Consider the following 23,452-nt stretch of genomic DNA (forward strand, 5'->3'; position numbering starts at 1 on the left):
CCCTCTCTCATATCATGTTCTGACTAGGCCATACTCATCTTCACATACTCCTCCAGAGTCAAAAACCGAATCTTCTGCATTCTCTCCTCCACATAATCTTCCACTCCCTTATCTCCATGAGTTTTCTTGCGATAATCAGCCTAATAAGCTCGAAATCGAATCTTCATTCTTCCCCTAGCTAAGGAGTATCTGTGCACCGATTTTCTGAGGATACGACCATTGTCCACGACGTAAAACTCGATCCCTCGCTCCTTGGGGATGCGGTTGATGGTTTCAGCGAAGTGTTTTATGTGGTCTTCCACACAGCGGTCTCTTCTGACATTGTTGAGGAGAAACAAATCCAAGATGCATGTGATCTTTTTCAGTGAATGCATTCGAAACGGAAGGGTCGCGAGCCAGATCGAAGTGGAGGGAGATAGTTGAATCCTCCCTTGGTCCGAGACGAAACACAACTCTTGGAGTTCCTCGTGTATAGTTAGGGGGTTGACCAAACACAAATTATGAGCCAGGCCAGTCGTGGATTGCGTGACGACCAATCTTGTAGGTTTCAAGATCCCTATAATAGGGTTGAGAGGTTCGATCGACGAATTAGTATAAGCAAAACGACCGTTCCGCCAGTTCCAAGCATCTTGTCTGCTAATCTCAATGGTTTTTACACGAGCTTTGGCGTGGGAGAACGTTTCGATGAGGCCATCACATAGTTCAGTATCGAAAGAACTGATGACCAAAGTCCTCATATGACCCAGAAGCGACTTCCTCTTTGCCGTCCCACCATTCGATCGTTGAGAGCCTAGTATACCTAGCTTTAGATGTTTTGAGACTACGACTCGTCGATATAGCAGCGGCGTGGCAATATCATTGAATGATTTGGATATTCGAGCACATGAAGCGAGGAAGGTTCGATCGGGAGTATCGAGGAATGAGAGGGTATGAGAAAGCAGTTCCGAAGGAAGGGATAAGATCGGAGTCGCCTGCTTCAGAAGGGAAAGCATGAGGAAGGAACGTAAAAGGAAGTCAATTCTCTCACAGCACAATCAGGAGCAGAGATGGGGGCTCACGTTCATCTTGGTTGAGGAGTTGATAGATATATCAGATAAACTCTTGAATCAGATTGACGCGGGAAGAGAAAAACAGGAAGAGAAGGGAACGAGGATTATCTCAAGTCTGGGCATCAGTCATGTAATGGGTATTCACGAAGGGGGATCGGGTCTGTGCGTCGACAAGAGCCCCACCTTTGGCTTCCTCTACTCTGATGATGTAACACTGGATGGGGTTAAGAGCGATACATCTACACATACAATACAACAAAACCAGGACAAGGTCGTCTGTGACTATGCAAATGAACAAATTAGGCGAAATGACTAAAGAGAAACGACTATCAGCGAACACTCGTCATTGACACAGGAAGAGGTAACCAGGAGAGACAACTCACATTCCCTCAACATTGAAAGCAGCCAATAGCCTAACGTGCAAAACCAAGAATATATCAGTGTCGAGCACCTTATCAATCCCCATGGAATCGTAGCTCACTTCAACAGATCGTCCACATCCATCTTGGCAGCTCGATTATCCGCATAGCCCGAATCCAATAAGATCGTATCTATCTTTTCTCTAATATCAAAGCCATCTTCGATAATCTGCAGCGCACCAGATCATTCGTCAGTATCAATCAATCTATCCTTGTCTTGCTTGACTACATCAAGAAAGGAACAATGGAGAGAGGTAGGGAGCTATGACACTCACAACTCCATTCTCAGCACACCAAGTCTTATAATTCCTCTCTATCAGCTCCGCCACGCCCTTGGCCTTGAAATTCGCCCTAACAGTCTTATTCATCCTACTAAAGATCACTCTATTCAATCCATCAAATTCCTCAAACTTCACTGGCGGCGGTGGATCTCTCGGCATGATTCGCACGACTGAGGATTCCACTTGTGGGGGTGGTCGGAAATTGCCTTTGCCAACTTTCATTATGTGTTCTACCCTCGCATAGAGCTGTACGTTGGCTGCGAGTCTTCCCCATAGCTTGGATCCGGCTGAGGCTACGAGACGGAGCGCAAATTCACGCTGGAACATCAGTACTGCGCAGTGGGGGATCGGTCGGTGTGAGAGGAGTTTGAATACTAGCGGGGACGAGATCTGGCGGAAGGTGTCAAATCATAGGTTAGTCCCATCTAGATAAAATGCAAGGATAGGTCGACTCACCTGATATGGAGTATTCGAAATACAAACGTCGAAATACGGTAAATCCGCTTTAACGAAATCCCCAATCATCACTTCCAACTTTTTCTGCTCGGGTCTAAATGAAGGGATTTACAGGATCAGTCAGTGAGGATGACGGTGACGAGATGCATCGATTGGAGTCAGAAAGCGGGAATAGGGGTAGGGAATATGGGAAGTATGTAAAGGTTAACTCACTTGCCCAAAACCCTCTTTTGAACCTCAGCCGCCATCCTAGGATCCATCTCAACAGCCACTACCTTCCTACATGCCGCCAGGATCCTGACAGTCAAATTACCCGTACCGGGACCTACTTCAAGGACTATATCGGTGGGTTTCAGGTTCGCCTTATCAACGATCCTACATTCAGCCAGCAAAGAAACGACCACATCCATTAGCTGAGTACCCTACTGGTGAGGACGGGACAGAACAGAACAGAGTAATGAGATGATTGAGTCAGATGGGGCGCCCGGTATAAATGGGTTTCGGGCCTTTACACCATGTTTATATGTGTAAGAAGACCGTCGTGTGTGATCGTCATTTATTAGGTGAATTCGAGGTAGAAGGTAGGTCATGTTGAATGAAATAATTACAGACAACTCTCAAATCGAAGGGAGAGGATATCTCGTTCAGAGGGTTTCCTTTTTATATATCAATGATAAATGAGAACCAGCAACTCACCCCTGCGCAACCAACGGGTTCGTCAAGATATGTTGCCCAAACCTAGCAGTATCGAACAAGTGATTCCTCGCTGCTCCCCCGGCCGCTGAAGCTGAAGAAGAGGATTCACCATTCTTCTTGTTGGGGCGTTGGGCCGCTGAGGTGGGCTGGACTCGGAAGGTCGATGTGGTGGCTTTGGGCATCTTGGGTGGATACGACTTGATTCTTATTGATAGATGAGCCGAAAGGAGAGCTGCATATGAGCCTGAAGATGCGAAGTATGAAGTAAAGGCAAAAATTCAGAATTGACTTCGACTTTTGATCGTTTGTTGACATGTCACGTGATTTTTCACTTAATTAATTTACGTAAATCAACCTCTTTGAATTTCAGATCGAAGGGAACGAATGCGATAGATAGACATGAAATCATTGCATAAATACAAAACTTTCTGGATACTGAAACAGAACAACAATACGGAATGATCGTGGCCAAGGACAGGAAAGAGGACAATCCCTGATATTTCGATACAAAACTGAATAGAAAGAGATACAATCGGATTTCTTCGCTCCCACTTTTATACGATGGTTTGAGGCAAAGAGCATCCATCACCTAAGCCTTGACTTTTCCAATAACGGTATCAGGAGCGTACTTGCTGATAGCATTTGGAGGATGGATCATTGCGAATTCCCTATCCGAGGTCAATTAGCAAGTTGACGTTGATCTGCCAAGTTCAATACAACTCACTCAGTAGCATCCCTCCCAGCGTAAAGCAAGATCGCCTTCGCACCTCCAGGATGATCCGCCAAAAAGTTAGTCACATCCAAAACTTCACCATCAATGATGACCCAACAATCATCCTCTTTGTTGTGTTTTCCCACTTCCTCGACGGTATATTCTCCTTTGGTCTTTCCACCAGACTTTTGCTTTTCCTTGGGTTCAGGTAATTTCTCCTGTTCGATTTGTGCTAGGGTTTTGTCCCCTTCTTTAGCTGGTTGCGAGTTTGCTGGGACGGACGCATCCTGAGCTCCTTGTCGAGTACCGTGAACCTCGGTTTGTTGTCCACCTGCACCGCCACCCGAGGAATACGATTGCGAACCGGAGTTGTTATCGGCCCAGGAGAATTCGAGATTGACGTTCTTGGAGTTTGGGTCAACTCGGATCTTAGTTTCGAGCAAGTGTCCGGCGACGTTGGATAATCGGTTGGCAGCTCGTTCGTTCGCCAAAGAGGAAAGGAGGTATGACGATGCGGCATCTCCTGCTACTCGACCGAAGACGACACAACCGCTAATGGAACCAGAAAATATTAGCACGAGTTGACTTCGTGGAAGAGAAATGCCACCGTCAACTCACAGCAGAGAACTACCTCCCAGTCTGTTTGCACCATGTACACCACCAGCCAATTCACCACAAGCGTAGAGACCAGGGATAGGCTTCGAGTTGGAGTCGTGGACAGCAGAGTCGGTACCGATCTCGAGACCACCCATTGTGTAGTGGAGTACGGGTGTCTGTAATGCCGTGTAAGCTAAAAGTATTATCGCACGTTATGAATGTTGGTAGCTCACCATCAGTGCCACATGATAGAGATCATCCATTCTGAAGTCACCACCACTGAAGAACTGTTTACATTGTCAGCAAAATGATGTTTGTGGAAAGAGATTCAACACACCTTCTTGCCGAATGGATCGGTACCAGGGTTCTTGGCGTATTTGTTATGCTCATCGACTACAGGGGTATATGTCAGGTACACACTACCGCAACGTACTGAGCAGCTCACATGTCTTCTTCAATGCCTCAGGTTTGATGCCCATCTCCTTCGCCAACTCTTCGCCACTGTTGAACTTCTTCATGAGACCTCGACCAACGTAATGCTTGCAGTGCCACTCGATCTCTTTACTAGATTGACCATTGAGGATGAGTCGGATAGGGAACTGGAAATCCAAATATAAGCTAATATTCCAAAAAAGAACTCCGTTGCGTGAGCTTGCTTACCTTGTTGTTCTCCCACATCTTGCCAGTGACGAAGTCTCGGTGTTGAAGCTCATCGACAAATCGACTACCGGTGTTATCGATAAGGAGACCACCGACACCTCGAAGAGCTTCAGCAGCGAGGAACTTGACCTATATGATATACATCGTTAGCTTCCGATAGATGTCTCCCAACACTCAGGCACCTACCTTAGCGTTAGGCTCTTTGGGATCGACGAGACCGGTAGGGTGTACTTGAACTTTTTCAAGATCAATGCCCTTGGCTCCGATTGCCATCGCCATTTTGTGTCCATCACCGGTACAGTGATCACCGTTGGTAGTGGGCTGAACTCGCACCGTAAAATTAGCTTAAATATTGCAACCATGCAAATGAATGAGCTAACTCACCAGATCGTAGTATTCTGGTCTGTGCTTCTTCAGCAAAGAGTCGCCAGTGAAGTCGGCAGCGTATCCACCAGTAGCAAGAATGACGGGACCTTGCTCGGTGAACTGGCGGACGGCAAAAGACATTAGCCAGACTGAGATGTGGAAGACAAGCAGAGTACACCTACCTTCTGTCCATCCTTCTCGTATTCTACACCAACAATCTTATCACCCTCATTCAGTAATTTAGTGACTTTAGCCTTCTTGAGCACTTTCACTCTATCAGGTGCGCTCTCAGCCAGATCTTCAAGCTACCACAATCAGAGTATGTCAGTCTCAGTTGGATCAGCCATCTTCATAGACACGCAACTCACTTTCTCCATGAGCGCATAGGTGATGGTCATACCAGGGAACTGTTGACCACCTCGATGTGTTCTCTTCTCCGAATGACCACCAAGTCGGGATACCTTTGACAAGTCCAGGTTGAATTTCTCGACTAACCAGTTGACGGCGTCTCCGGATTTGTAGGTTAAGACTTTGATGAGGTCGTCTCGGGCGAGATCCCTTGCTGATTTTTTGGTGTCGGCGAAGCTAAGTGAGGCGTGAGATTAGCCATCTGGACTGAAAAATTGTATTGACGGGGGGATCGGAGATGAAGTACATGGCATACTTACAACTTAGCTGCTGTATCAGGTATACCAAGGGTCTATCGTTGTTATTATTGTCAGTTACTAACGATCTCGTTTTATTACGATGCTCGAGTGAACATACTTGTTGAGCCTATAATGAACGGTGTAAGCTATACTCCCATGTCTGAATTAGTCTCACATGAATAGCTTACCTGAGTACCAGCACCATTGATACCACTCGTAGCTTTAGTCGAGTTACCCTATAGGATCAAAGCGATTAGCTTATGAATCGATCATTCAGTGGAGGAGAGTGGATGAGCTGAACTTACACCCATAAAGCTGTTCTTGTCAAGGAGGATCTACCGAAAAGCGTGTCAATTTTAGCTGCTCTTGAGTAGATTGTAAGAAGGAGAAGAGGGTCCAGCTGTACTTACCACATTGCCACCTCTCTCCAAGACTGTATGAGCGGCGGACAGACCTGACAGACCACCTCCTACGATGATGACCTTTACGTTTGATGCCATACTGGTAGAGTGACTGCTACTACAATAAGAATGGGATAGCAGAAAGAGAAAAAAGAGAATCAATCAAAGACCCGTACTGATCAGAGAGAGCAGAGAGAGATGTGAGACTAGGAAAGAGAAAGAGATGAATTGGAATAGATTGATTCGTATATAAGCTGAAGACAGATCTATGAGCTTGAGCTGAAAAGTTGAGCAGAGTATACGAGTATGAATGAGATCGAGTGTGATTCGTCAGCCTAGTTGTTGCTTGCGAGGATATAAGGTGGTGGAAGTGCATCAATAAAGGCATTCCTATTCAATTGAGTTGTACTCTTCAAGAGTAACCGGGTTGAGTGTATCAGAGTGAATGGACCAACTGAAAACAACTCAAACGTAACCTGTCCACATGGACATATCACTCGACTTATTGCCTATCGTGGTAATTACCGGTCATGAGGATTACCGGTTAGATCGTTGATTATGTAATGAGTGTTACACTATCCACCTCCACGTCTTTCACGCGTGAGACTGGATGGATGGAATGTTGTTAAAAGGTTGAAAGCGAGCGTGTCATGGGTTGGAACGACATTGACAGTGATTATCTATAAGACAGCTGATACTCACATACAGAAGTAGACCCTCCAAAATATTCAAGACCAGATCAGACCGGAAAGACCAATCAACCATGGTAAGCACCAATCCCACTACATGTTCAGACCGATACGAATTGCTTCTAACACTAATGAATGACTCTCTGATCCGTGCTCCTTTTTGTCCTGCTACCGCTACCTTCTCATCCCCTCGAAAACCAATCTGAACGATCTCATCGATTCGACTTGGACCTCGATGATTCCAATCACACCATGCCTTTCTTATAATTCGATGCGATGCGATGTCCGGACCCTTGTTCCGACCTGACCAGGCAACGTCCGATAAACTGCTCGGCGCAGCGATGCTCTTCGTAGCTGCCTTTGTATTCATCTACTACACCACCTGGGCATTATTACTTGTGAGTGCTACACTACAAAAGTTCCACATTTGCCCCCCTTGGCATTATCATATTCTTCCCTCATCCATTCATGGCGTCCTGTCCCATCCTGCACATCCCTCATCTCACCATATCAATATCATCCACCTCATCCATCATACAGACGTATCACTGATTGCCCCATTTCGCCCAAAACAGCCATTCATCTCCCCCTCCTCACCAATCCAATCCCTCTTCCCACCCCGAGAATGGGCCATCAAACTCCCCCTCTTCCTGCTGTTATCGGGCATATCAGCCATAGGTCTGTTCTTCGCGCGAGTCAGCTTAAGCGAGGCAAGGAAGAAGGCTGCAAAGGGAGGTAAGAAGGTATAGCAGCGTATAGTAGAACGAGAGAAGGGAATCACAGAGTGATGTGAATGTGGGGAGGTGATATGTATAGATTTATAACGGTTCTGCTTAAACGCGGTCATTTCAGATTGGTCTGAACTTCCTACCATACCGTTATCTGTCCGTTCGACTTTATTTGCTGTGAAAGCTGAACATGGCTCTTTCCAGAACTACAGACTATATCATCATTTTCGACGTGGAAGAAAGCACTCAAATCAGACGCATTAGACATGTCATAGCAAGCCCAGAGCGCAGATCCAATGAATCGTGGTCTTGCTAACAAGAGGAGTAAGACATGATACCAAAAACATACATGCTCATCATCCCAATGTTATCATCCATCGTATCGTAACCTGATGTACTTCTAAATCAACATATACTAACATATACTACTCTACTTGGAGGAAAAAGAAAAAGCACTAATCAACTGGAATGAAATATGTACAAATTACCTGTAATAAAGAAAAAGAACCATTAATCTTGTCTTCTGTCTTTCGGAACTATTGGTATTGGTATGTATTGGAATTGGTTGGATATATGCGAGAGAAAATGATAGAATGAGGTATATTGTCAACAGGAGTGAGAAGAGAAGAGGAGGACCGAGGATCGATGCGATGCGGTGCAACTTTTGATTAAATGCTTGAATGTTGGTTGAGGGGTAACAACAATTTTTACTTTACGCATCAAGAGGTGTTGAGTTGGAAGGACCAGGGAGGGGTGGATGTGTCCAAGAGTATAGAGGGTCGCGTGGTTTCATTTTGATTTACTGATCAACAGTAAGAGTTGTTCCACTATATCTCGGATGATAATTCCTTCCCGTCGTTCGCGGCGGAATAAGCGATAGCCCATTCTCGGAAGTAGACCGAAGCCTTCATGTGTTTCTTAGATGCGTACTGATCAGAAGTAAAGATATTAGCTATGAGTCTGGCGATGTAGCTAGACTTGAAACTCACCTTCTTGTAGAATGATGAAGTGTCGTTGAAGTCTGGATCCAGAACATATCTGTACATCGCTTGAGCGCACTCGACGATCTCTTCCTGTGAGTAGTTGGAGTAATGCACGAGGTTTGGAGTCTATCACGGAACACAATCATCAGCCCATGGTCCCTCGATCGGATCCGGAAGGAGATATATTGTACTCACCCATTCACCTCTATCTAAACATTTCCTAGCCAACCACATAGCAGCCGCAGCCAACTGACTAGGCTTGTACGGTATCAACTCATGTTCGACACAGCTAATCTCCACCAGGAACTTCGCTACCGTCCTAGTCTGTATATCGTATCCATCCGCTTTCGAGATCCTACGAAGGAAATGTAAGGGGTTGGGGTAAGACAAGTCAAATGACAAGGTAGATAACATGTATCGCTCGGCCTTGAGGATCTCATCGGTGTCGTATCCCCCATCAGTCATATGTAAGAAATGTTCGATGGATGGGCAAATGACTTCTTCGTATTTCGCAGCGATGAACAAGGCTGTCAAGCCTACCAGTTGGAATTTGACTAGTGAGATGACTCGCTTGGAGAGGAATCGATCGACAAGGTTGGTAGCGATGAAGAGGGTTTCAGGTAGTAATCTGAATTTGGCGTGGACTTCGATGATCCAGTCCATGAGGATGGCTCGCATCTTCCATTGAAGTTCGGCTTGCTTGTCCATGTAATCGGCATCAGCCATGGTTTGGTCCTACAGATGAATCAGAACATCAGCAACGGCAGTGACAACAGCAGTCAGAAAAGTCAAGACGCACCTCGATCGACAACATATAGTTGAAAGCATCAACGACATACTCGCTAACCATACTTGGATTACCTTCATCTTCAGCATCCAGATCAGTCCAACCTGCATCCTTAGCCTTCCTCTTTGGGCTTCGTAATCCAACAGCAGCTTTACTTCCACTTGATAAGAGGATCTCTTTCCCATCTTCGTCATACTGACCATCATCCAATCGAAGGGCCTCTTCTTCCTCTTGTTCGGCAAAGGGAGGTGGAGTGGAGGTCTTCCTTCGTTTACGTGAAGGACCATCATCCACGTTGGGTTTCCTTTCCTTGAGAGGTTTGGTCTCGGGAGCAGTGGCAGTGGTGGAAGTGGAAGCAGAGGTGGCTGAGCGTGATCTAGAAGGAATTCGGGAGGAAGGTACAGCAGCTTTCCTTTTGCCTGTTACGGTGACTTTCTCTTCTTTCACGGTAGCAGCGGTAGAAGTGGAAGATGTGGTTCGGGTGGTTCGTCTGGACGGGATACTTTGAGAGGAAGTTTGGGTAGTTGCTAATGGTCTTCGTTCTTCTTTCACCGATTGATTCTTCTTTCCATCTCCATTGGTGACTTCACCTAACGCTGCTCTTCTCTTAGCTGCCAAGTCGACTTTCCCATTTTCTCCGGCTCCAGCTCGGGTGGTACCTTTGAGGGTCGTCGTGGAAGAAGCTGAGGCACCTCGCTTGAGTACGGGGATGGAGGTGGTAGCGGTGGTAGCTTTGGCAGCGAGGGTACCGCTGTTACTGGTGGTAGGTCGTGATCGAGGAGCTATGGTACCAGCAGCAGGAGGGGCGTTTTCGTCAACTCGACGAGCAGCTCGTCGGGTCTGTAGGTCGCGTTGAGGGGGCATGATCGTTGTGATGGAGAGAAGTTATGATGATCGAGGTGAAGGGAATATGATATGAGCCGGAAGGAGGGAAGGAAGGAAATGACAAGTTGAATGATATTGTGATCGGGTAAAATCAGAGAGGTTGAATGATATCACCAAAGGATAGTAGGGGTAAAAAGTGAATATCAGCAAACGCATCTTTTCATTCATCCAATGACTGATTAGAAGAAAGAGAGATAGAACGATAGATGGTATTCAGACTATTACTCGCCATTACTCTGTGTAATGTCTCGAAATGTCAAACATCGCGTCTCGGAGTGAGTGAGATCACTATTTGACTTCTCGCCATGTTCTCAAAATACCACGCGGCAATTGTCCCCTCCCTCCCCAAACATACTCAACAATGAAGAGATGGAGATGTACTCACAGGTATCCCACTAGCCATGATATCTCCTTACTATATGATCTTCCCCTTGAACAGAGTGTCGAAGAGACGTATGAGATGATATAGAGGTGAAGTGATTATAGGGGAGGCTTGACGTTGAATGACGCGTAATTTCCTTGTTTCTTCCTTGTTGTAATGTCCCAAACCAGTTGATTATATTACACACATATACCAAACGATTCCTACCAGATACCGACGTTGATGAAGAGGGGGGGGGAAGGGAATATACCTACACTGACTGCTTGTTCGTATTCGTTATGCTTTGAGAGGTTGGTTGAATCGAATTTGAGCAAGGAAGAAAGAGGAAATCAAAATTGGGTCTCACTCAACACATTACAACGGGGGTTGATTCACTCCTCTCAAATCCTATTCAATCCATTACGAAACCCCTTTCTTTCCCATCCTAATGAGGCATTACAACACTCCCTAATACCCTCAGGGTCAGAGACGTATCACGTGATTTGAATCAAGTGATTCAACTTGATTTCAAGTGAATCGCCGAAATCCCGTTAGTCTTAGTGCATTACAAAAAACAATCGCGCTCGATCCTTTTCGATGTTAGGGTCAACATTACATCTTTCAACCTTTACTTACGTTGTTGTCCACTCTTCCGATGTGACGTATCGCCTCCTTACCCCTTGGATTGGACCGTGCGCATTGCACTTTACAAGCACTGTACGATAGACACAAAGTAGAAAATGACAGTTTCGTCATGTTCACTGAGCTTTTACGCGTCAATGTTTTATCCTAATATCAGGAAGCTAGGAATGAGAACAAGCCTTTTATATCGTCAGACAAACGGGTAGGATAAAAGTTCGCACTTGATGTGATGTGGCTATGGCTATGGTCATCTGGACTGGGCATGATATCATCTATCTTTTCATCAACCTCAACTCTCGTGGATACGATCCAACATGAACACGAGTACAGCAGCGCTACTCGCGATTGATCGTTCCTGTAGTGTTCAAAGAAGCCACTGACATACCTTGATGAAGCTTGATCTTCACTAGCTTCGATTTACACAGAACATTGCTGTTATCGAAATGGAAGCGATCGAGTCTGCTCTTCCGTAACGATAGTCTAGGCTTATCAACGATACGAAGTATTGCATCGCGACTTCCTTATCTCAGTCCAGCTCAAGACCGAGTAGTTCCAACACGACATTGATATGACATCCATCCGCTCGCATGATATATGATAAATGCATAATCTCAACAAGATGCGATTTGATATGATATGGTATGGTACGACATGACAAGTGATAATACTGATTTGACACCGAAGTGTTATAGACATTTTCCAACGATTATAACGCAATTGATCGGACCCTCCTCACACAAGACGTAATATCTATCCTTATCCCAATCCATCCAAAATCTCCTTCTCCCTCATTATCCTCTCTTGTTCCTCTTTCATCAATATCTTGGAATACTTTGATCGTGCTCTGATCTTGGGTCCGAAGTAAAATGCAACGAATGGGACGGCAGATAATAATAGGGCGACACATCCCCAGGTGAAGGTCGTCCATTTGGGGGTGAGGGCATCGTACATCTATTAAATCTCGATTATCAGTATCCATGCACCGATACCTCGGAACGAGGTCGAGGAGTGGAACAAGGAGGAAGCACATTGCTCACCTGTAGAGTGAAGAAGGTGAATGCACCTCCAAAACTATTTCTCAAGAAACTTTGGGCAGCAATTGCTGAAGAAGCGTACGATCCATAACATTCTGATATACTAGTTGAAACGTCAAACCCGCCAATATCAGCGTACCGTCCATTAGCTGAAGGATGAAGTGTACTCACTACACAAAAGCACTGATATAAATCGTGAAAACAGCGGCTGAACGACGATTAGTCCCGCTAGATCAGCTATATCCTCTATATGATGGCCGGAGATAGATAGACCCACCAATGATCACGACGATCCCGAAACATGGTACGATATAGCTTATCGAAGATATCGATGTGAAGCTGAAGATGAAACATCCAACCGCAAATGTCAAACCAGCCACCATAGGAGCATACAATCTAGCTTCTATACCTTTTTCTTCTACTTTACGTCTGTGTTCGCAGCGTCAGCGATACCACCCTGGACCAGGAGGATCAGTGCTCAGCTCACCTATACATTGCATCTTGGAGGAAATTGTACCCGAAACCAAACAACGCTCCGATACTGCGAGTACGAGCGTATCCAAGTTCAACTCATCGCCATGGATACCGATGTCGGGTGTACTCAAGGGTGTACTCACGTTATAGAGATGTAGGCGAGACCAACTTGGTTGGTTGTGAAGCCATAGACAGCCTTGAAATTATAGGATAATCCTGTTACCATAGTGTACAACACACCCCACTATTGCCCCCCTAATCAGCATGTAGGACAAGAAGCCAGAACAGCAATCATACTCACACCGATGCCCATCCAGATAGAAAAGAACAGCAAGATCGGTTCGACAAGCAAGAATGCTGCGAGACCATCGAATACAATCAGCATACTGTACTGTATAGCCATACTCTCTGATTCGCCTGGCCTGGGCTGAGGGAAGTAAAGGCACACTCACTTATAGCCCTCAACGAACTAGTCTTCATAGCTTCCGTGAAATTGACCTTTCCAACTTCACTCCTAGCGGTATATCTCCCTCCATCATTCAGTCCCCGTTCTTTACGAAGTTTCTTAGCTCTTCGACGTAGGATTATACTCTCTCGCGTTTCTCTCATGACCAGGAAGATGGGGATGATGAGCGCGGCGATCATCACTATAATACGAAGACAGAAAATGTCAGTGTCGATATCGCGACAGCGTACTACTTGCAAAAGACACATTGCCAGATGTAAGAGGAGGGACACTCACTAGCTTGTATCCACCATATCCACCTCCACTGTAATTTCGGATTCGACTCAACCCAACAGAAGATGAATGGTCCCAATCCACTACCTGCGATGGCGCTGAACGCAAAGATAGCTGAGGGTAAACCACGGCTGTGCAGATCGAAAGTATCAGTGATATGGAACGTTTCTTTCCCAATCTTAGTAACGTTGAGAAGGAAGTGACTTACTCCGCTGGGATATAGATATCTGCAATGGTCCCTCCAACCAAGGTAGCAGCTACACTTCCTGAACATCCCTGTAACACCCGAGCCAAGAGCATGGTAGGTAAATTTTTCGCTCTATTGAGTCCCAACGAGATGATCAGCATAGCATCGAGATTGTTTCAGGATAGAACTTACACGGCGATCATGATGTGGAAGATGAGATAGAGTATAACAGCAATCACGTATGTCCACCTTCTACCGAACTCTTCTGATAGTGGTGCAAGGATCAAAGGCATAGCGGCGAAGCCCTACGTAGTTTGACCGTATCAGCATGATACCCTCAATACTTGTCAACTCCACTATCCCGTTCGTTGATGCTGTGTTCTCAACTATCGGACTGGAGGTAACACCAGCTCAAGGAGGATATACGTGAAACAATCAGACGCACAAAATTGTAGATACCCAACCCTATCGCAGCCTGTTCCCTCGTACATCCCAGATCCTCCGTCAAACTCTCCATGCCTATACTGAACGCCCCGACATTCATGGAAGTCATCAAAGTAAACAGCGTCGCAACGATCGTGATACCGTATTTCCTAGTTTGGGAGAAATAGAATGGATTCTGAGGTGATAATGGGGGGAAATCGACCCATAATATCCTATGTTCCTCACCGTTGTGCTCAATGAGCGATAACAATTCAGGTTCTAATTTGATCTTTGTCTCTTCCAGATACTCGGTATTGATGATCGGTCCATAAGTACATCCAGCAGCGAGGTTCGTGTGTGACGGGGATGATAGTGTCTTGTCGGTAGAGAGGGATGATGACCTATTGGTGAGATTTCTCTTCTCTTCATCCCCCTCCTGAACAATCTCATCGACCCGACCTCGCTTCGGCTGTGGTTCCGCTCCTATCTCGCTGGCCTGATGCTGATGCTGAGCCGACAAGTTGGATTTGATATGTGCGATAGGAATGATAGGGTCCGCAGCGTCGTATCGCTGTTCCTCGCGAGTCGGTGGAGAACTCATCCTTGAGAGCGTTGTCGATAGTGACAAGGGTTGGGAAGGGGATGAAGAATGATTGTTGAATGAAGATCCTCGAGAGGGAGCCATCGTTGATGATTTTATATGATAGATTATACTTTTTTCGTTCTGGTTCTGGGTGAAAGACCAAATACTACTATATACAGTAAAGAAGAAAAGAAGGCCTAAAGGGAAGACCTGGAGAAGACGAGAAGACCACAAAGATCTAACACTGAGGATACAGATACTGTAAAGTATGATGATAATCTGTGATTTCGACTACTGGTATTCTAGAAACGTTGTTGATGGGAATATGTCATCGAAGGACCTATGATAGGAATGTTTCTTTCATTTTTGCTGTACTCGCTGGTTGATGAATAAGAGTATGAATCGCAGTCAATCTGTAGATGATCCTATCAAATCAACTCAGGCCTAACACAGTTGTAGTTGTGGATGTGATTGTGTGAATGTGTATAATTAGATCTCGCCATCGTTGGAAATGTTGGATGTGGAGAAAAGTTGCTCTTACTCGGCCCAGGTACCGGAGCTCGGCGCCGCGACGACTCACCCCACACTGTACGAGTCGAATTTATCAGTCTCCTGGTAGCTGATTTAGCGCCTTGGCTTTGAACCAGTATGGTGATGATCGGATATATGCGAAACAATTGCATGTAGTGCAGAAAGAGTACAAAGGCAGCCCTTTCAACTCATCACAGAGAAGTCAACTAACTAGACGCCCTGATCTCTAGTTGACGCCTCGCTTGCACTTGCCAATGCATCACATCCGCCCATCAGTCAGATTATGCGATGACTTTGTGCATACCGCCCGCTCTGATACGCACCATCAACAGAAGCAAGGAGCTCAGATCCAGATGTCTTAGCCGACCATCACGAAGTTGAAGGCATATACAGTATAACCTAGTCGAGGCGATGCTGATGGCAATAGAAACCATCTAAACCATCTTCCGCACATCATTCAGACCCATGAGGTGTCTCTATCCAAATCTGCTAGACGCCTTCCTCTGGTCTATACATCGTCCGGAAGTCACAGAGAAGGCATTGGAAAAGAGGCGATGAAGGTTTGATAAAGGATGCAAGTTTGATAATCACGTCATGGTCAACCCAGACGAGCTCATAAAAGTGGGGAAGATTCTCAGTATCAAATCAACATCGTTCGTTAGAAGGCAAATGAAGCAGACATTCTGCGCAACTCTGCGTATCAAGTGGACCAAAACCAACACGCCAGTCCCTTGAACCCCACACTTGGAAGACTGCCCCTATGTTTGGCTGCTGCACACTGTATAATCCTTGAGAACATGCTGAGAGAGTATCACAATGAATCGCACGTTCCGTCTACAGCGCTTGCCTACTGTTGTAGACAGCATGACAGGATATCAGACCAGAGTTCTGAGCTTGAAAGATGCATAAAACCTCTTGGCATGGAAGTGACGCATGTAGAGGTAAGATCGGACTCGGCCGAAGGAAGAGTGCTTTTTCACCACTCCTCCATACTCTCGACATTCCGATCTTGGCCATTTTCATCTTTTCGCAATCTTCGTCCATGTCACTTTTATCAGATAAGACCATCAAATCTCATACATAGCCCATCAGACACCTTTTAGCGTACTATCACGGCCTGTCAAAGACAATCAAGAAAAGTCTTGTAGCATCCAAAAGCCAGTTGAAAACTATCGGCGATCGTCGGCTCCTCCCTTCTTCCTCCTTCCTCGTAATACATCGCCTCGTTATTCAACTCATACCGACTTGTCAATCGTGGAATACTTCGGCTCGGAGCATCATGGTAAAAATAGCAACCTTTATGGCTGCTTTGCCACTAGTCATGGAGACTGCCCATGCGGCTATAGTGGAGCAGTGGTGGAATATCAGTTATGCTACTGCCAATCCCGATGGGGTGAGTCGAAATGCTCTTCTTGACTGGAATACAACAAGCGTCAACTGACTGATGGAGTTCTTAGCTTTTGGAAAGGAGGGTAATAGGTGTTAACGGGACCTGGCCGTGAGTTTCTCTTGGTTCCGTCAAGACCGCCATCCATACAACATATCCAGATCTTGCACTACCCCATGCCAAGGATAACATAGCTAATTGGAAATGCGTTCAACAGGCCACCACCCATAACAGCCACTCAAGGCGATATCATTCGTATCCACGCTCATAACGGACTAGGTGATCCGGACGTAGGAACAGCTCTGCACAGTCATGGGATGATGTTCAATAATTCGAATTGGTATGATGGCGCGGTGGGCATTACACAGTGCTCGATACCGATGGGACATACGTTGGATTATGAGATCGATACTAGTATCCAGGTGAGTGACCTTCTCGCGCTCGTCTACTTGCTTGCTATGTGCAAAGTCATAGGGATACTAGCGAGAATGCTGACACCGGGATTGTTGACACAGACAGGAACATATTGGTTCCATGGACATTATCTAGGTCAATATGTCGATGGACTCCGATCTCGTACGTTCCACTTCTCGCATTCACCTTCTTCACTTCTTTCTGGTAAAGCATATTAGCTGATGCCTAACCTACAGCTCTGATTATTGAACCTAAGAACGGTACTGGTCGATCGGATGACCTAGAATGGGATGAAGAGTTCACATTGATCGTGTCGGATTGGTATCATCGTCAACACCTTGATCTGCTCACCAATGAGTTCTTGACATGGCATAATCCCACTGGTGCTGAACCTGTACCAGGTGAGTCCACAACCTCTTCCTCTTCACGGAGCGTACAAATCCATTGCTGAGTTATGGTTTCAATTAGATTCCGCATTAATCTACCTCATGAAGGATGGTCAATACTATCCCTCACCAGAAGCTGTATCGTCGGGAGAAGGCACGAATGATAATTTGAGTATACCTTTTGAAGCTGGGAAGAAGTACAAGATGAGGGTCATCAACATGTCTGCTTTATCCAGTGGGTTCATGATCTCCTTTCTCCATGTTCAATGAAACTGACTTGTCACCTAGTGTTCCTCATTGCTATCGACCAACACGATCTGCAAATAATAGAAGTTGATGGGGTAGAAGTCGAGCCATATCCTATCGACGTTCTGACCATATCCGTTGCGCAACGATACTCGGTCATCGTGCAGGCGAAAGAGACGGCAGATGTCAATTATGCGATGGCTGTTATGCAGAGTGAGGAAATGTGAGTAATCTCAAATCTTACTATGGTTCGTTCTATTGACACCCCTTCAAATAGGTACGATTACATCCCTGACGAACTGGTACTCAACAACACAATTCAAATCACCTACAATCCCGATGCCCCACCCGCACCAGAAGCAGTTTACGACGAAACAGTAGATCTGGATGATACCGTTTTAGTACCCTTGTTGAAGCGTGAAATGGCGCCTGCGGATATCGAGTTTGTCCTTCATGCGAATTTCGATACCTACGATGATGGGACCAATCGAGGAAACTTCAACAATGTGACCTTCCAGGAACCCAAGACTCCTTCCATCTTCACTGCTTTGACGATGGGCAATGACTCGTTCAATAACGATGTCTATGGTAAAATGACCAATGCGATTAGTTATCCGCATATGGCCAATATACAGCTAACGGTGTACAATTGGGATGCTGGACCTCACCCCTTCCACTTCCACGGACACGAATTCCAGATCGTCCAAAAATCTCAGGATGTAACTTCAGATGATCCTGAGGATAATCCGCCATTGGTTGAAGGTCAAGAAAACCCGATCAGAAGAGATACTGTCACTATTCCCTCAAATGGAAAGGTCGTTTTGAGATGGAGAGCGGATAATCCTGGGGCTTGGTTCTTCCATTGTCACGTGAGTGATACTCTCTTCCTAGTTCAAGGGATTATCTGAGCAGTTGAGCTGATACGTCGATTTTGTATCAGATCGATTGGCATCTCTCCTCCGGTCTCGCAGTAGTATTCATCGAAGCACCCGAGAAACTTCAAGAGAACAGCTCTGTCCCTGAACCACTGATCGATCAATGTAAATACTGGGGATTGCCCACCTCAGGCAATGTAGTGGGTTTGAACTCGACCACAGATTTCACGGGTCAACCCTGGGGACCCTTCCCTATGGTCATTGTGAGTGCATTACCACTGCTGTGTGAAGTAAGTAAAGTAAATTGACGCTGATATATCTTGAATTATGTATGCAGGGATGGACACCCAAAGCTATCTTATCGATTATAGCATGTACGATCACCGCTTTGATAGGAGGATTCACGGTGATTTGGTATGGTAAAGATGAGCTTGGCTCGAAGGATGTAGAAGAGGAGATCAAGAAGAAGTTGCAAGCGAAGAAAGAGAGGAAGGGGTTGGTGAGGAGGATAACGGGTAGATCGTAGGTCTGAATTTCATAGCATTTATCTGTTTCTTCTTGATTCGCTGTATCGTATATGGATGTAGGGTATGGGAGTTTGTCTGTCACTCGGATGTCATGCATAATCATCATATCATCATAGCAACGAGCGATATTATCGTGGTCTGGATGAAATGACGACATGACAAGGTGATTAGACTTGTACGGGTGGTGACTGTGGCTCGTGCGTTTATTGGTAAGATCAATGAAATATATTTATACACGTACACAACTGAGGATACACCGTGGTCAAGCACCTTTGACTTTCTTGTCTTTTCTCTTCTCTCTCCGTCCTTCTCACTCTCACATATCCTTATGCTGTATCCTCATTGTACATACTTACAAGCGTCGACTGGCTTCCTCGACCGCACGATCGCGATCAAGCCAACTAACCAACTGAAACTGAAATAAATCGACACCTCATTCCTCGTCAGCAACCGCCAGTATCATCTCCGGTAATTGAGTCGCCTACTTTGGTAACGATTCGTTCAACATCATGCCATGGTTCCTGTATCTCAATCTGGAGGATATCTCGCCTGATAAGCAGGCCTACTGTTATGTACCTCCTAGTGTGAGTTATGTTTCCACCACCGAGACGTGAGTGAGCTGACGAGAGATTCGCCTCGCTCCAAAATAGCCTCGATTGATCCCTTTGACCTTACTAAAATCTCTGACCTCACAAACATCGTTCTCTTCAATCAGAGGTTCATCATTCCCCGTCTCATCTTCACACTCATTGCCACAACCCACAGCACTCATGGCCTCTCTGCCTGGAACGACCATTCCGTAACATCCCCAACACCCACTTCAACACGGGCAAGACACATTTCCAACCGAGATATGGGAACAGATCTTTGGACACCTCGATTACATGGACCAACCTGCTCTTCTTCTGTGTATGTGTACTTGTTCGAAACTCGCTATACTGGGGAAAACGATATTACCTCGGAATCTAGTTATAAAGCCGGATTTGAGACTTGACGGAAGAAATCCGAAGAAGGTGAGACGTAGAAAGAGGCATCCTGAGGATGAATTAGAATCAGATCCTGAACCTGAGGTGAAGATTCAGTTGATAGAACAAGTCAAGTTCTTGACTATACACCTTCATAAAGATAGTCTGTGCAAATCTACAAATAAGGAATACCCAAATGTCACGCAACTCTTACTGATCTTTCGACCGAGTTCGATCCCATATCACCAATCGCGACTTCAAGCATGCTTCGGGAAGAGCAAAGATTGCTTTCACCTCAGGAATGTACAGCCTAAACGATTGATCATCGACGATTTCACGATTGGTCTCAGCGGGTTCGACTGTGCTGGTGTACCACTCAGTTTGTACGGTAAAGTCGAAGAGCTCATACTTAGGTGTGGACCCATCCCAGTCAACAATCTATCAATGGCGAAGCTCTAACTGATTCGACCCTACTTTGCCAGATTGAAGAAACTGATTATTATCCTACCTCCTTGAAAAGCGTCAATGGAAAATACAAGATATCATCAGACCAACCAGAATATGAAAACCCTCGCTAGATTCATCCTTTCATCTCGGTTGAAGCCGAGACTCACGTCAATCGTCATTGTCAATCTGGGTGGATATGCACCTCGAACGAGTGAGATCCATGGAGCATGGAACCATCCTTACGATCTGGATATAGCCATGGGTATGCATCTACTGTCCGATAGAAGGTTGAATTACACTCCAGAAACAGCTTTCGTGTACGTAGCGTTGATCCTCAAACTCAAGGTCGCATTCCTGGAGATGGAGGAGTACTTGTGGAAGGAGGATTGGTATGGCATTTTTCGGGTTGAAGAAGTTCAGAGATGGATCCCATATCTTGTTTGACCGTTTGGATAGAGGTCAGGATGAGGAGGCAGAAGGAACGTTATCTGTATAAGGATGTTTGTCGCCTTTGTTATACATGGTAGTCCCTTCTCAGAGGAGGGAAGAAGCTACTTTGTGCACTGTGGATTTAGCTACTTCCATTCCGATATACTACGACGGCATCGTCAAATAGGTCTTACACATCATGTACCTTGTCATTGCCACTGGCATATGGTCTAGTGTGGTCAATCCCCGATGAAACAAGTGTATCACGTGCCAATGACCGAGCTCAGAGATTTTCTGACTAGGCTGAAGCAGCTGGTTGAACTGTTCAAGTTGAATTTGTCATCACATGCATTCTATTCAGAGTACAACACAACATACATTCAACTTCATCAACAATTAACATAAGATGGCTTACCCACCTGTAATCACCGCCGATATGGAAGACGAAGACGACTGGCTCGAACCCCCTACTCAGGGCGGAATCGATGATCCGCTGGTCAACCAGGAGTTCAATCGTCTGTCAAACAAGTTTTCCGATGTGAGTGTTTGGTCACTTGGTTTCTCCTTGCGATCTATCCTGAAACCTCCCCTCAGGATTGACAACGAAGATGAAGACCGAGTACTAATGAGTCATGGTATAACAGGCAGGATACAGAGAAGGCATAACAGACGGTAAACTCTCAACTCTCCAAGTAGGGTTCGACGAAGGCTTCGCCCAATCCGTTCCCCTCTCTCGTCGTGTGGGTGCTCTAAGGGGTAAAGCAGCTGCTCTTCTGGCCATCCACCTATCCTCATCATCCACTTCGTCAGCGACATCCCACTCATCCAAAGATCTAGAAGAATCGTTGCGAGAGATCGTAAAAGAGCTGGGACGGTTGAAGAGGGACGAAGTTCTACCCGAGGATAGAGAAAGGATCCAACATGAGAAGGAAGAACATGGTGATGGTGGAGATGATGGGTTCGAGCTGGATAGGAATGATAGGCGCGATATGGAGGATCTGGAGAATACGTTGGAAATGATGGGCGGTGGGAGTGTCAAGGAGACAAAGGACGATGGGGAAATGGTAGTTGAGAGGTTGGAAGTGAGGTTGAAGGAGTTGGAGAGAGCTGTTTTCCGAAGATGAAGTACCGACTATCAAGGACCTCTACAACGGTACGACCTCACATGCCGGGCAGGCCAGCGGGTTCGCCATTGTACGACGTAACGCTGAGGTTATATCCGAGATCGACTTCGTACCACTCCCGCTAGCTGGAATAGGATAAGATGTTTAAAAGAAGTGGACTGGGTACGCTCGCACACATTAGCGCTGTCAATCGAATCACTAGATATCATTCACTCCCTACCTGTTACTGCTGTGCAATTCTCGGATCGATAATATACGGTGGGTTTAATAGGGAACAAAAAGGGCACCACTAGAAGGCAGAAAGGGTACCAGGTTGGAAGGATGTGGAGTACTACGTTATGCATATGCATTACTATCTGGGATAATCCATTGTCCAAATTTACTTCACTTACCAAAATGCTACAGAGGGGTAACCCGTGATGTATATACAGTAGAGCCAAGCCAAACCACCTATAAAACAATAATTATAACACAGAGCAAAATCACTACTCGACTAATCGAAAGGTCCATTCCAAATGGGAATCATCAAAATAGCAATACTAGAAAAAGTCCATAACGTACTATCAGAAGAATCGTCCAAACATACCAAGCTGAAAAAAAAAGTCCGATCCACGCGATAGCTAAACGACCTGTATGGAGTTAACATTCGATTCACCCTCATCTTCCTCTACCACCCCCAGGTTCAACCTCCATTCACGCAGTTGACATCCTTTGCTCCCTCTCCTGACGTTCCGACTGCTCGGTAGGGATTGGAGCTGGACTTGTTGTTTCATGGGGTTTGAGGATGGGCTGGGGGATTGAGCGTATATTTGGAGATGCGCTGTGAGGGGCGGTAAGGGTGTGAAAGCGAAGAGAGGTTTATTCACGTTTTCAATTAAGGGAAGGGGGGATAGGCGGTCTTTCTCTAGGGTTGGGGGTGTGAAGGTTGGTAAGAGGGATGGGCTGGGGGCGATTCTGCGTGTGTGAGGCATTAATATGTAGTATATGATAATTGTTGACGATGGCGGTGGTGAGGTGAGGACAGAGGTAATACTCACGGCCACTGTAGTAATGCCAGACAAGCTAGGAAGACAACTACAAGTAGAGGTAATGGCAACTGCACAGACAACCAGTCAGCTCAGCATGACTTCTTAGCCGAGAAACAGAGAGTAGAGAGTAGAAAGCAGTATCAACTACTCACAGTATCAAGCGCTCGAACAGTCAATGCCCCAGCCACCTTGAGTGAAGGCATCATCTCTGAACCAGCTTTGACTACGTCTGACATCGTTGGTTTTTAAGTCCTGCTTTGGTTATGTGGTTAATCGGTGTGATGTGGTTTTTGG

The 23,452-nt window shown here is 45.8% G+C and overlaps 12 protein-coding genes across 12 annotated transcripts; 6 read left to right on the forward strand and 6 right to left on the reverse strand.

Moving 5' to 3' along the window:
• Nucleotides 1–140: 140 nt before the first annotated feature.
• Nucleotides 141–992, reverse strand: I302_100439 (uncharacterized protein; the record flags this gene model as incomplete). The annotated part of the gene is made up of 1 exon (XM_019190459.1): nt 141–992. One exon carries the CDS (start codon nt 990–992, stop codon nt 141–143), a length of 852 nt encoding a protein of 283 aa, XP_019047207.1.
• Nucleotides 993–1,428: 436 nt separating this feature from the next.
• I302_100440 (dimethyladenosine transferase) lies at nt 1,429–3,083 on the reverse strand (the record flags this gene model as incomplete). The annotated part of the gene is made up of 6 exons (XM_019190460.2): nt 1,429–1,462; nt 1,531–1,637; nt 1,744–2,139; nt 2,206–2,299; nt 2,419–2,580; nt 2,902–3,083. The coding sequence occupies 6 exons, from the start codon at nt 3,081–3,083 to the stop codon at nt 1,429–1,431; spliced, it is 975 nt and encodes a 324-aa protein (XP_019047208.2).
• Nucleotides 3,084–3,490: 407 nt separating this feature from the next.
• Nucleotides 3,491–6,383, reverse strand: I302_100441 (uncharacterized protein; the record flags this gene model as incomplete). Its single annotated transcript, XM_065869079.1, has 15 exons — nt 3,491–3,569; nt 3,626–4,165; nt 4,232–4,386; nt 4,444–4,497; nt 4,548–4,603; nt 4,656–4,809; nt 4,871–4,999; nt 5,057–5,191; nt 5,255–5,356; nt 5,419–5,541; nt 5,605–5,821; nt 5,905–5,936; nt 6,072–6,119; nt 6,189–6,218; nt 6,294–6,383. The coding sequence occupies 15 exons, from the start codon at nt 6,381–6,383 to the stop codon at nt 3,491–3,493; spliced, it is 1,944 nt and encodes a 647-aa protein (XP_065725151.1).
• Nucleotides 6,384–7,254: 871 nt separating this feature from the next.
• I302_100442 (uncharacterized protein) lies at nt 7,255–7,722 on the forward strand (the record flags this gene model as incomplete). The annotated part of the gene is made up of 2 exons (XM_019190462.1): nt 7,255–7,371; nt 7,549–7,722. 2 exons carry the CDS (start codon nt 7,255–7,257, stop codon nt 7,720–7,722), a joined length of 291 nt encoding a protein of 96 aa, XP_019047210.1.
• Nucleotides 7,723–8,528: 806 nt separating this feature from the next.
• On the reverse strand, nt 8,529–10,335 carry I302_100443 (uncharacterized protein; the record flags this gene model as incomplete). The annotated part of the gene is made up of 4 exons (XM_019190463.1): nt 8,529–8,630; nt 8,691–8,810; nt 8,880–9,419; nt 9,484–10,335. 4 exons carry the CDS (start codon nt 10,333–10,335, stop codon nt 8,529–8,531), a joined length of 1,614 nt encoding a protein of 537 aa, XP_019047211.1.
• A 1,780-nt stretch (nt 10,336–12,115) lies between these two features.
• I302_100444 (uncharacterized protein) lies at nt 12,116–14,901 on the reverse strand (the record flags this gene model as incomplete). The annotated part of the gene is made up of 12 exons (XM_019190464.1): nt 12,116–12,310; nt 12,397–12,496; nt 12,565–12,601; nt 12,671–12,822; nt 12,881–12,934; nt 13,011–13,111; nt 13,169–13,224; nt 13,320–13,514; nt 13,610–13,737; nt 13,815–13,925; nt 13,986–14,098; nt 14,239–14,901. 12 exons carry the CDS (start codon nt 14,899–14,901, stop codon nt 12,116–12,118), a joined length of 1,905 nt encoding a protein of 634 aa, XP_019047212.1.
• A 1,708-nt stretch (nt 14,902–16,609) lies between these two features.
• On the forward strand, nt 16,610–19,164 carry I302_100445 (uncharacterized protein; the record flags this gene model as incomplete). Its single annotated transcript, XM_019190465.1, has 10 exons — nt 16,610–16,723; nt 16,788–16,828; nt 16,935–17,139; nt 17,233–17,293; nt 17,368–17,532; nt 17,600–17,752; nt 17,806–17,986; nt 18,041–18,632; nt 18,704–18,901; nt 18,976–19,164. The coding sequence occupies 10 exons, from the start codon at nt 16,610–16,612 to the stop codon at nt 19,162–19,164; spliced, it is 1,899 nt and encodes a 632-aa protein (XP_019047213.1).
• A 510-nt stretch (nt 19,165–19,674) lies between these two features.
• I302_100446 (uncharacterized protein) lies at nt 19,675–19,968 on the forward strand (the record flags this gene model as incomplete). Its single annotated transcript, XM_065869080.1, has 2 exons — nt 19,675–19,749; nt 19,816–19,968. 2 exons carry the CDS (start codon nt 19,675–19,677, stop codon nt 19,966–19,968), a joined length of 228 nt encoding a protein of 75 aa, XP_065725152.1.
• Nucleotides 19,969–20,049: 81 nt separating this feature from the next.
• On the forward strand, nt 20,050–20,589 carry I302_100447 (uncharacterized protein; the record flags this gene model as incomplete). Its single annotated transcript, XM_019190466.1, has 1 exon — nt 20,050–20,589. The coding sequence occupies one exon, from the start codon at nt 20,050–20,052 to the stop codon at nt 20,587–20,589; it is 540 nt and encodes a 179-aa protein (XP_019047214.1).
• Nucleotides 20,590–20,691: 102 nt separating this feature from the next.
• Nucleotides 20,692–21,021, forward strand: I302_100448 (uncharacterized protein; the record flags this gene model as incomplete). Its single annotated transcript, XM_065869081.1, has 1 exon — nt 20,692–21,021. One exon carries the CDS (start codon nt 20,692–20,694, stop codon nt 21,019–21,021), a length of 330 nt encoding a protein of 109 aa, XP_065725153.1.
• A 391-nt stretch (nt 21,022–21,412) lies between these two features.
• On the forward strand, nt 21,413–22,130 carry I302_100449 (uncharacterized protein; the record flags this gene model as incomplete). The annotated part of the gene is made up of 2 exons (XM_019190467.1): nt 21,413–21,544; nt 21,651–22,130. 2 exons carry the CDS (start codon nt 21,413–21,415, stop codon nt 22,128–22,130), a joined length of 612 nt encoding a protein of 203 aa, XP_019047215.1.
• A 620-nt stretch (nt 22,131–22,750) lies between these two features.
• I302_100450 (uncharacterized protein) lies at nt 22,751–23,394 on the reverse strand (the record flags this gene model as incomplete). The annotated part of the gene is made up of 3 exons (XM_019190468.1): nt 22,751–23,084; nt 23,168–23,226; nt 23,311–23,394. The coding sequence occupies 3 exons, from the start codon at nt 23,392–23,394 to the stop codon at nt 22,751–22,753; spliced, it is 477 nt and encodes a 158-aa protein (XP_019047216.1).
• Between the last annotated feature and the right edge of the window lie 58 nt (nt 23,395–23,452).

The sequence above is a fragment of the Kwoniella bestiolae genome, chromosome 1, assembly GCF_000512585.2.
Source record: "Kwoniella bestiolae CBS 10118 chromosome 1, complete sequence".
NCBI lineage: Eukaryota > Fungi > Basidiomycota > Tremellomycetes > Tremellales > Cryptococcaceae > Kwoniella > Kwoniella bestiolae.